Below are 12,221 nucleotides of genomic sequence, written 5' to 3'. Positions count from 1 at the left end.
TTCCTCTCCCCTTCTCTCCAAAAAAGCTTTTTGGAGGAAGGTGGGGCTTAGCTCCAGCACCTGAACTTCTGTGCGTGACCTGTTGACAACTGTAGCAAGCTGCAGAATTTCCATACAGCTGGAGGTTGAGAACTCTACGGGCCTCAGAAGGTTTGGGCATCTTCCTTCAGGTTGTCCTTCTGCTTTGCGAATGTGTGTTGGGAGTAGGGCAGGGTATGGAGCGTGAGGGAGAGTGGCAGACTGGCCGGCACCCTTGGAGCACTCGTGTGCAGACTCCTGTCCTGAACTCTTCTCACCTCTTAGAAGTGAGAAGAAAGGATTCTGTAGCAGGTCCCCCAAATAGACAGGGAGAATATCAGAGCCATGAGAGGTCATAACCTTTTATTTCCAAGTTTCTGAAGTTGGGGGATTTGTGTTGCTTGGTCTGGGAAAGATGAGATATGAAGACTGAGGTGTGTCTGAAATTACATCCCTGCATTGTACTTTACAGGCTTCTGGGGCCTCTGAGGGAAGAAGGGGCCTCTCTGGAATTAGTTCACTCAGCTCAGGATTCCGCTATCAGTTCAGGTCAGGCACCAACTGTCACCTCTCCCCTTGTGCTGGAAGGAGTATCACTTGCCTTTGCAGGTAGGTGCTGGATCACCATGGCTGCTCTAATTGTTTCTTTTTGTTTCTCTTTGACTCTTTATTCCAGAGATCCAGTTGTCATTGGTATCCAGGGAGCCCTCCTCATCCTCCTGCTGCCTCTCTACCACTGCAGTTGCTGTTTGTTGCTAAGGTTGCCTCCATGGTAACGTGCACATCCTGTTTACACCTCCATCTGGGCAAGTTGGTCTAAGCTAGGAACCCACCTACCCTGGACAACCACTGCCATCCCCACCTGGGGACACCAATCATCGTGACACGTGGTCCGGCTTCCACCCTGTTCCCCCATCCTCTTCCTCTTCTTGCTGCCAAGCTTCATAAGGAAACAGCATCTGGGCTAAAGCTCTAAAGCTTATTGCACAAGGTATAGTCAATCAGTTTTCTAATTGAACTCCCACAGAAGCAAGAAGTAGGAAGTAGGGAGAGAAGGAAGAGACTCTGATCAGTTGAAGGGAAACTCCACATTTTCTCTGACTGAGGGGCGTGGAAACAACAGGCAAAATGACAAGCCCAACAGAACATGCCTTGCCAGCTAACTCGATGGTTGAGAGCCATGAAGGGGACTTTGGCTGCTCAGTTATGGACCTAAGGAAGCTCATGGAGCTGCGTTCGACTGATGCAATGAACCAGATCAATGTCCACTATGGAGGTGTAATGAATCTCTGCAGAAGACTGAAAACCAACCCTGTGGAAGGTAAAGGCCATATCAGGAGTGGGGAATTGGAGGAAGGTGGCTAGTGTTAAAAAATATTGTTTTCCTGCTTCTAGAAGAGACTGGTATATCTGTGTCTAGTGGGAAAAGTATGGTATATGAAGTGCTAAAAGGAGGTGAGGCCCTGGAGAGCCGTTTTTCCCCCAGACATGATGTTTGGGGACTATAGTATTCTCTGAAAATCATTCTTCCCTCCTTTTTCTGTATCCATGTATAGAAAAGAGAGTATTTGTCTCTATTTTAAAAAGTTATGTTAGAGATGCTTTCATTATTAAATAATCATCGAGTCCCTTATTCTGTATCAGTCTTTTATAGCAACACTTTAACATGTAATTCTTCCCCACACTGATCTCACAGTGTAATTGGGATGGATAAGCACAACAAAAAAATGAGTAAGTCCTTCTACCCAATGTAGCACTTCTCTAACATATGCAGTTTGTACCCACCAAATTTTTTAATTACTCCTGTTGTCCGTCATGAAATTATTGATGACTTTTTCAACCCTGCCTGATGTACTTTTAACATAGGTCTTCTTAATTTATACTTAAAAAAGACTGAAAAAATCTAGCTTTATGCTTGCCTGGCTCAGCCCAGTTGTCCAGTGAGCCATGGTAATACAAAATTTTGCTTCATCACAATGCAGAGAGAACAAAAATGAACCTTGCTTTCATCACTTTTGCCTGGTTTCAGCATCTGTGTTATAGGTTCTTATTGATCCCATTGGTCAGGTAGACCATGGTTGTATAGCATGAGATAGAGCAAAGATCTTGTCTTTAGAAGCCTTCAGACTCTTGAGGTGTACTATTTCTGAGCCTTCTATGGAGGCTGCATATTTCTTACCAATTCTAAGAAGGATTCTTTAGGATTTCTATTTTATTTTATTATTTATTTACTTATTTTTAGAGAGAGGGGAAGGGAGGAAGAAAGAGAGGGAAAGAAAGAAACATCAGTTGATTGTGCCCCGACCTGGGTGACTAAACCCCCAACCCATGCGTATTCCCTGACCGGGAATCGGACCCATGACCTTTTGCTTTGCAGAACTATGTCCAACCAACTGAGCCACACTAGTCAGGGCCTTTACGATTTTTTTTTTTTAAAGGGAGGGGGAGAGACTTTTATCTAGATGTCTGTTCATTGCCCATGCCTTGCATTCTTTCCAGTCTGAGAGAACTGCTGTACACGTTCTCTTTATTTCTAGAATTCAGTTTCCTGTCTTACAGGCTTTGATTCAAACATTAGATCTACCGTTTGCTAGTTGAAAAACCTTAAACAGTTCACTCGGCCTCTCTGGGCCTGTTCCTTCTTTGAGAGTTATTGGGATTAAGTACTATAATGTATGTACAGCGCTCAAGTTTATAATGAGGATTCAATAAATTAGCTGTCTCAGAATAAAACGGAGCGCATGAATCTGAAGATACTTGCAAACCTCTGTCTACTTCCTCCATTCACCTCTTGAGGTCAAAAAGAGATCTGGTTGAGCTGTGAGAGCTTAGTTACTTTCATGTGTCTCAGTCTCTGCTTTCTGGTTGATACCTAATGACTGCTCTTTGGCACTGCCTATTTCTTGTCAGCTAAATTTCTTTATTCTGCCACTCTTGTGATATTTATTGACCTTAAAGAGAGACTGTTCCTATTAGGTTTTTACTGAGATAATACACCCATCAGAATTTATACAGAATTTTTCTTTTTGCCTTTCTATCGTGTTCTTGATTCTTTTGGTCAGTTTTTCTCAGAAAGTGAAACTCAGCAGTTCAAATAAGCTCCTAATAGGAGAATTCAGACTTTCTTCCCAAATTTCCAAATCCTTTGTCATAACTGCTGTTGTTTACTTTCTTGTTCCTAGAGAGTTTCCATTCCCAAAAGCCAACATATGTTCTACTTTAATCTCAACTTCAGATACCAAATGTTACAGATGTAGTTAATGCTCTTAGATCCTTCCCCAGTCCAGTTTCAGACTGAGAGTTGAAAGCCTCCCCTTCGGATAGCAGGTGCCTCTGTTGCCACAGACGCTGGCCATGCCTAGATCCCTGTACCTCTATCATTGGCACAATTGTCCGCTGCTATTCTCCTGCTTCTTAGATCACAAATATGTATCTTGATTTGTTTCAGCATAAGACTTATCGTGGTGCTGGTCCTTCAGCTGGGGAGTTAGGATGTTAGAAAACAACTTTTCCATGAGTAATTTTTAGCTTCCCAGTGCGAACAATGACCTCCTCATGTGTGAGAAGTAGAAAAAGGAGACACCAGCTATGACACAGGAGTCTCTCCCCAGACAGGGGTGATGCTGAGCTGTTTAGCTGGGCCGGCCAAGAGAAGAGCATCAGCATCAGGGGCCCCACTGAGCTTGTGCTAAAAAAAGCCAGCCTGTTAACAGAAGACCACGCTGAGGTGCCTGGCAGCCTAGCATAGTTTTGTCACCTGTGGGAGGCTCCCGTAGGCTAACAATAAGAATAAAGAAATTTAGCTGGTGCTTAAGTTCTGGTGGTTGAAAACCAAGATGGAGTAAGATTGGGAAGATTAAGTGCTAGAGTATGACCCTTCTCCTCTATTTTTTCTTGGTTGACAGCACTTAAGTATGGATTGACAGTTTTTTAAAAATCGTAGCTACGAAGGAACTTTATGGAACTTGGAGTTTATAATATTTCTGTCAAAAACATGTTTTTTATTTTTCAGATTTTATCTTTCAATTACAGTTTACATTCCATATTATTTTGTGTTAGTTTCAGGTGTATAGCATCATGGTTAGATAACCAAATACAAACTGTTCCCCCTGATATTTTCAGTACCCATCTGACACCATATGTAATTATTGCAGTATTCTTGACAATATTTCCTATGCCCTATTTTACATCCCCATGACTGTTTTGTAACTACCAATGGATACTTTTTAATCCCTTTCACCCAGTCTCCCAACCTATGGCAATCATCAGTTAGTTCTCTGAATCTATGAATCTGTTTCAGTTTTTGTTTGTTCATTTATTTTATTCTTTGGATTCCACATATAACTGAAATCATACGATACTTGTTTTTCTCTGACTGACTTATTTCACTTAGCATAGTGCCCTCTAGGTCCATCCATGCCATTGCAAATAGTAACATTTCATTCTTTTTTCTGCCCAAGCAATATTCCACTGTATGTATGTACCACAGCTTTTTTTGTTCACTCATCTGTTAATGGGCACTTGGATTGCTTCCATATCTTGACTAATGTAAATATCTTGACTAATGCTTCCATATCTTGACTAATGTAATGAACATTTACAGTTTTTTGAATTAATATTTTGGGTTTCTTGGGATATATGCCCAGAAGAAAAATGCATGAGTCATAAGGCAGCTCCCTTTTTAATTTTTTGAGGAACCTCTGTACTGTTTTCCACAGGGGCTACACCATTCTGCATTCCCACCAACAGTGTAGAAGCCTTCTCTTTTCTCCACATCTTTGCCAACACTTCGTGTTTGTTGAGTTAGTAATGATTTGTGTTTCTCTGATGATTAGTGACACTGAGTCTTTTCTTCTGTCTATTGGCCATCTCTATGCCCTCTTTGGAGAAGTGTCTATTCAGGTCCTCTGCTCATTTTGTAATTGGGTTGTTTGGGGTTTTCTTGGTATTGAGTTGTATGACTTCTCTACAAATGTTGAATATACACCCCTTGTTGGATGTATCATTAGGAAAATGTCTTCTTCCATTCAGTATGTTGTCTTTTCATTTTGTTGATGGTTTCCTTTGCTGTACAAAAACTTTTTAGTTTGTAGTCCCATTTGTTTATTTTTTCTTTTGTTTCCTTTGCTTGAGGTAACATACCAAAAAAATCTGCTAAGAGGAATGTCAGAGATTCTATTGGCTGTGTTTTCTTCTAGTTTTATGGTTTCAAGTCTTCCATTTAAGTCTTTAATCCACTTTTAATTTATTGTATATGATGTAAGAAGATGGTCTAGTTTCATTTTTTTGCATGTATGTGTCCAATTTTCCCAGCACCATTTATTGAATGCTATCTTTACCCCACTGTATATGTTCTTGCCTCCTTTGTCAAATATTAATTGACCATATTAAGAGTGGGTTTATTTCTAGGTGCTCTATTCTATTTCATTAATCTATATGTCTGTTTTTATGCTAGTACCATGATGTGTTTTGATTACTGTAGCCTTGTAGTATAGTTCGATATCAGGTAGTAGGATACTTCCAACTTTGTTCTTTCTCAAGATTGCTGTGGCTATTTGGGGGTCTTTCGTGGTTTCATATAAAATTTTGGATTATTTGTTCAAGTTCTGTGAAAACGCCATTGGTATTTTAATAGGAATTGTGTTGAATCAATAGATTTCTTTGGATAGTGTGGGCATCTTAATGATGTGAATTCTTCATATCCATGATCACGGTATATGCTTTCATTTATTTGTATCTTCTTCAATTTCTTTCTTCACTGTCTTATCATTTTTGGAGCATAGGTCTTTACCTCCTTGGTTAAATTTATTCAGAATGGGTTTTTTTTGAGACAATTGTAAATAGGATTGTTTTTTTAGTTTCCCTTTCTAATAGTTTATTATTGGTATAAAAAAATGGAATTAATCTCTGAATATTTATTTTGTATCCTTCTACTTTATTGAATTCATTTATCAGTCTGGTAGTTTTTTGGTGGAATCTTTGGGGTTCTCCATACAGCATCATGTCATCTGCAAATAATTACAGTTTTACTTTTCCAATTTGGATTCCTTTTATTTTCTTGTCTGATTGCTGTGGGTAGGACTTCCAGTTCTATGTTGAATAAGAATGGTGAAAGTAAACATCCCTGTCTTGTTCCTGATCTTAATGGAAATGATTTTAGTTTTTCCCCTTTGAGTATGATACTTGCTGTGGGTTTGTCATATGTGGCCTTTATGATGTTGTGGTATGTTCCCTCTATTCCCCATTTGGTGAGAGTTTTTGTCATGAATGAGTGCTAGATTTTGTTAGATGCTTTTCTACATCTATTGATATGATACATGATTTTTTGTTTTTCATTTTGTTTATGTGGTATATCATGTTAACTGATTTTTCAGCTATTATGCCAACCTTGCATCGCAGGAATAAATGCCATTTGATCATGATGTATGATCTTTTTAATGTATTGCTGGATTTAGTTTGCTAATATTTTGTTGAGGTTTTTTGCATCTATGTTCATGGATATTGGCCTATAATTTTTTTCTTCGTAGTGTCTTTATCTGGTTTTTGAAATTAGGATAATTCTGGCCTTATAAAATGAGCTTGGGAGTCTTCCTTCCTCATGAAATTTTTGTAATAATTTCATAACGATACGTGTTAGTTCATTTTTGAATATTTGGTAAAATTCACCTGTAAAGCCATCCAGTCCAAGACTTTTGTTTGTTGGGAGTTTTTTTTATTACTGCTTCAGTTTCATTCGTTGTAATCAGCCTGTTCAGGTTTTGTGTTTCTTGTTTTGGTTTTGGAAGATTGTATGTTTTTAGGAATTTATCCATTTCTCCCAGATTGTCCAATTTGTTGGCATGTAATTGTTCATTATACTTTCTTATAATTTTTTGTATTTATGTGGTGTCAGTTGTTACTTCTTTTTCCTAACATGGCTTTGTTATTGCAGATTTATACCATTCCAGTGGCAGTTGGGACTTAATTTTAATTCATATATTCTCTCTCATTTTCTCTCTCTCTCTCTCTCTAACACGCCAAAAGGTTTAAAATATTTGCCTACGCTCTTGCCACAGCATAGAACACAATAGACTATTTCATGTTTTCTGACTCATAGCTCTTAATGCTCTGCTGCCCCATGCTAGAGCAGCAACAGAGTATCTCAAAGAACGGATAATTTAAGCTTGTTTTATATTTGTCGACATGAGAACGTCCAAACCTGTAGAGAATTTTTATTAGAATTTATTTGAGCCAAACTGATGATGTGCCTGGAAGCAAGACCTTAGATGCTCTACACAGAGAATAGCAGTTTTGCGGTTTCTTTTTAACATTTGGAATTAAGGAGGGAACATAAGGAAGATTACATGAAGGGTGGGAGAAAGCAAGGCAGGGAAGTTTCTGTGATTGGATTACAGGATGTATCAATTCTTCATAGAACTTTTCCACATTGGTCCTCAGCTGTGCCACCCTTTTTAGGAGAAGGAAAAATATTTTATAAAGAGCAGCCAACAACGTGGAGAAGGTCTATGCCCAGACGTGAAAGGGCAGAGAAGGAAAGCTTAACTAAAGAATAAATCATTGTCTGTGGGCTTTGCTTGGAAACGTAAAGGCTATTCCTGTTGAATTTAGATCTAGAAGAATTCCTATGGGAATTCTATTTCCTGTTCCCTCTGTACCCCTGCTCCTTCTTATCTCCACTGCAGAATTGTGGGTGTGGCAGTGGGAAACAGAGGGTTTTCAATTCCTTTACAGCCACATTCAACAAATACTTAGTATTTAGCAGGTGCTGGGGGACACAATGGTGGACACAACAGGCACAGTTTCTCCTTCCACAGAGCTTACAGGCTACAAGAAAATACACAGAAATTAAGGCAATTTCTGAAATGTTATCCTAGTGCTATAGTGGGTGTTATGGGAGCACAGAAGTACGGGCACCTGGGCTGAAGGGATTGCAGGGCATGGGAGGAGGCTCGGGAGCTGGGGATAGGACTCCTGTATCATCTGCTTGCCTGACCATGCTCTGTGATAATTGTGGGGGGAAAACAAACTTTCCTTTACCTTCATAGTTCTTCTGGCTGGTCTAGTAATGAAATAGACATGAGAAAGATTAGCAAGAGAAAATAACCATATTTAATACATATGTACGTATGGAAGCCCCACATGCATACTGTGTGCGGGAACCCTGCATGAGAGAGGCAGAGACCGCACGTGCAGGAGCGGGTCAGAGGCGGGGGATTGTGGTGTGTAAGGGCCGGGGTGAGGAAAGGTGCCGTGGGGGCTTCAAAGGGTCATTGCAGGCTGATAAGAAGAACAAATGTTTAGTAAATAAAAGTTTGTTCTCCACATAAGTAGGTCAAAAACATTATCTCTGATAATCTCTTATTTATGGGGAAGAACCCTAGTTCGGATTATTGTAGGAGTTAAAGGGGGGGCAGAAGTTTCTCTTGAGCCTGAAGCTAAAATTACCTTTAGCTCAGAACAGTCCACATACTACAGCAGCACATCTTTGAGCGGCTCGTTCTGAACCTCCACATAACTGCTACCACTTACTGGATGTTCCTGGCAGAAGGTGTGAGCATCTTTTCCTCGCATAATCACTGAGCATCTACTAGGTTTAGGGAGCTGAGTTTCCCTGAGGAGTAAATGGCAGGAGGGGAAAGAATCTGTTTTAAGACAGTCAGCCCAAGTTACAATTTTGATTCGTTAAGTGCAGGATTTAGGTTAATACCTTCTCCACATTAAGATTTTGGAGGTTTAACTATTACCATGTTTTCTGAGGTCAGCAGCACATTCTACGAAAAACTGTTCATTTTTCCACAAGCTGAGACATACCGGGGTTGCGCTGTTCCTCAGTGTGGCAGATTGAAATTTCTTGTAGAATTGTCTAGTAGATTGAATGCATAGCTCCAATAAATGTTCACCTACAACACTACTGTATTAGTACTTCTAACACTAATATTACTTACATAATAAGATGTGCAAAAAATAAAAATCTATGAAGTAACAAAAAGTTCTAGTATTTTTCCATGCATCAACAGATGGAAGCACACCGCCTACTTAGAGACCACTGCTTTAGAGAATGTTCGTGTTGATGGGGAATGTAGGAGAACCAGACGAGTGAAGAGGGGATGGAATGAGTACAAGAAGAAGATGGGCAACTGGCTTCTTTGAGATTTTCCTCCCTGTCTCTCTTTTAGAATATCCGTTTTAGGAGCTCATCAATTTCAGGATAGAAGCATAGCAGAACTTCCTTTCTTTCCTCATGTCCTCTGCCCTATAGCCATCACCTTGAACGCTTATTCCAGTTATACTAAGATGCCGAGTAAGTTATCCTAAAAACAATATGTGGCCTTGACTTCAGAGATCAACGATCTGCAGAGGTCACACATTGGGCAGATGTATTAGCCGTGGTTTAAGATGTCAGAGAGCCCTGACCCGTGCGGCTTACACCTGGGCAGCAGGTTTGGTCCTGACCGATGTTTCTCTCTCATATCAGTGTTTTTCTCCCTCTCTTTCCCTCTCTCTAAAAAAGAAAAAAAAAAGAAAAGAAAGAAAAGATGTGAGAGAGGCTCAAAAGAATATCTTGGAGAGAGGGGTAGGGTTGGAGGTGGGCAGACCAGCTCAAACAGCCAGAAAGCTGCCATCCCATGGTGTGAGTAGTTCAGGCAAGTCCAGTAGCTTCATAAAAGAAATATTTAGTACTTGGTAGAGGAGTGGGAAAGGTTTTCACAAAACCTGAGGGAAGCAGCATCCACAGCCATATGGTAGATGATTGAGAAAAACAGAAGAGTAGAAGTGTCCTCCACTTTGCCCCTCCTCCCCCTGCAAGGAGTACTCTGTCTGGTTTGAGTTACTGCCTAGGGCTGAATTAGGCCAGTGCAGGACAGCTGTGGGCCTTGTCTTGCTAGCCCAACCCCATGCTCTGCAAATTCTTCTCTCTCCAGCCCCGCCTTGCCCAGAGCTGAACTTCTGGGTTAGCTGGCATAATGTTGCCAGGCAGGGGGCAGAGAAATCTTGATGGGGAGAGTGGTTAAATCTTTCTGAACCTGAGTGCACCCTCCCCACTCTCTCCTCTTCCACCAGGCCTGGAAGCCTCTGCCCTGCATTCCTTTGGCAGCTCTGCAGAAACTGTTGCAAGTTTTGTTTTGATTTGAACTTTCTTGTTGCTGCCTTGCATTGAACCATCATCTGGAGGTGGGAAGAAAGATGGCCTTCATTCCCTCTTTGACTCAGGCACTGCTGTAGATCCTGGAAGTGGGGCCTTCACTCTTTGTATTGAGCTCTGAAGTGTGAGCACTGGGGAGTGTGACGTGGATGGAAGCACGAACGCACAGAATGTGAGAAGGTGACCGAGTAGAGGGAGGACCTTTGGGGACCTTGCTCTTCTCTGAGAGAGCAGCAGTGCTCAAAACAGGCATAGAGCAGAGGACCAGATAAGGGGGTGTTCCCTAAGGAAGTGCCCACCTCTGCAGGGTGTTTTGGGAGAGAATGAGGTCGGTCTTTTCTAAGTCCGCCATCCTTTTGCTATGACCTGGAGGAGACTGTCTGTAGGGACTGGAAGTCCAGCGGACAGAGAGCACACCCCCACGCTGTGGGTGTGTTAGCTGGAGAAGCTGAAGTACGGAAGGAAACTCTACTGGTTAGCAGCAGGACTGGCTGGCTAAAAGCCTGTAGGTTTCTATATTGATTTGACGCTACTCCTCCCCAAAGCCCCCTAATCCAGGGTTTTTAAGACAGGGCTTGAAAGGTACTCTGATGTCTATTCTTCTCATCGGAGAGGACTGCTTTCAAATCAACCCAGAGAAACCGCTCCCTTGTACTTTCTGCGTGGGAGAAGGTTCGGCTGTCTCTTTGGCAAGGTGTCATAACTCAGACAGCTGGGAAGTCCCTCGCGAGGCCCAGCCTAGTCCCACCCTTTCTGGGGCTGAGCTGGCTCTGATAAGGGTGTCCCAGCGGACAGTCCTGGGCCTCCTGGGGAGGCTGGCCCTGGCCCTTCCCTCCTGGAGCCCAGCCGCTGAGGGCTGGGCTGCAGCTTCTCCTCCCTAGCCCCAGGTCCCAGCACAGGCTCACAGGCAGACACAGATTTTCCACTGCTGCTCATTCCATCTCCCGCCAGCCTGGGCAAGGGCAGTGTCACTCCCCAGCGTGGGGTGGGGGCGATGACTTCACAGCCTGACATTCTTGTCGCCTCTCCCAGCTCATGTGTTCAGTCTGGGTCTTGGGGCCAGAAGCACTCCTGTTTGGGTGGAGCTTTCTCATGTTCTTGAGGACAAGGTTTCCTCCCTTTTTCTTGATGTATTTGTAGGGGAAACCCTTTTCCTATGTTTCCAGGATTCTCTTTCTGCCAAGTCTTCTTCCCTCTCCAAGAAGCTGTGTATTTGAGAAGCAGTTTCAGAGATCAGAGACTAAAACCCTTTTCTGGGCTGGACAAGTACGAATGTGCAATTACAGCTGCTGAGATCAGGCCCCGAGAGCCTCTCAGGGGCAGGAAGAATTGGAATGGAAAGCCCAAAACTGGGGACTGGCCCAGCTCCCAGTCCCACATGGCTTTCTGTGCCATGCCACATGCCTGAGAGAGGATTCCCAAGGCTACTGTGCTAACAGCCCAACCTGCCCCTCCCTGCCACAGGGCATGCTGGGAAGTGGGACAGCCACAGGGCTTCTTAAGGTAGCTATTGAAGAGCTTAGAGAGACTTAAGGTGGAGCAGACAGTTGAGAGAAAATGACAAAAAGGAAGTGAGTGTGTGCCTTTGAGGGCATTTAGGTAAGAGCAAGGCCTGACCTTTTTTGTTTTCCATAATATGTCTTGTTTCATTTGCTTTGGTCCAAAAAAGGCCAGAATGAACCTTTTATTGAATACAAAATTTTTAGGTTGGACTCTGACAAATCTGGTATCACCATCCCTGAGGACAGAACTAATTCACCGCAATTGTAAACAGTGGAAACAGGGCTGGTTTGTTTAGAGGTGCAGAGGAAAGCACTGCATTGCCCTGCAGTGAGTAAAGTAGGGTGACTTTCTGCCTGGGACTGAGAGGGTGTCCTTGGAGGCATTCTCAGGAGGCAGGAGTTTCATTGGTAAAACATGGAAAGTCCCAGGCAAACCAAGACAGGTTAGTCACACCAGAATGAAGCCTCAGCTGTGTGCATTTGCCTTTGTACCCTAGCCCCTCAACGCGTAGGTTGGCATCCAGTTGCTCCCTGCAGAGTGGCACAGCCTCTGTCAC

At 42.5% G+C, this 12,221-nt stretch overlaps 1 protein-coding gene across 2 annotated transcripts in view; it reads left to right on the top strand.

The window, feature by feature from the left end:
- Positions 1-12,221, top strand: part of ATP2B4 (ATPase plasma membrane Ca2+ transporting 4) — a 97,002-nt gene that overhangs the window by 42,045 nt on the left and 42,736 nt on the right. For both annotated transcript variants that reach the window (XM_054563193.1, XM_054563194.1), the window contains exon 2: positions 695-1,339. In XM_054563193.1, coding sequence (XP_054419168.1) covers positions 1,147-1,339 — 193 coding nt within the window. In that variant the 5' untranslated portion in view covers positions 695-1,146. The remainder of the gene's footprint in view (positions 1-694; positions 1,340-12,221) is intronic.

Source organism: Pteronotus mesoamericanus, unplaced genomic scaffold (genome assembly GCF_021234165.1).
Source record: "Pteronotus mesoamericanus isolate MK-2021 breed Mesoamerican mustached bat unplaced genomic scaffold, CSHL_Meso_final scaffold_705, whole genome shotgun sequence".
NCBI lineage: Eukaryota > Metazoa > Chordata > Mammalia > Chiroptera > Mormoopidae > Pteronotus > Pteronotus mesoamericanus.
This window is presented reverse-complemented; position numbering and strand designations above follow the sequence as displayed.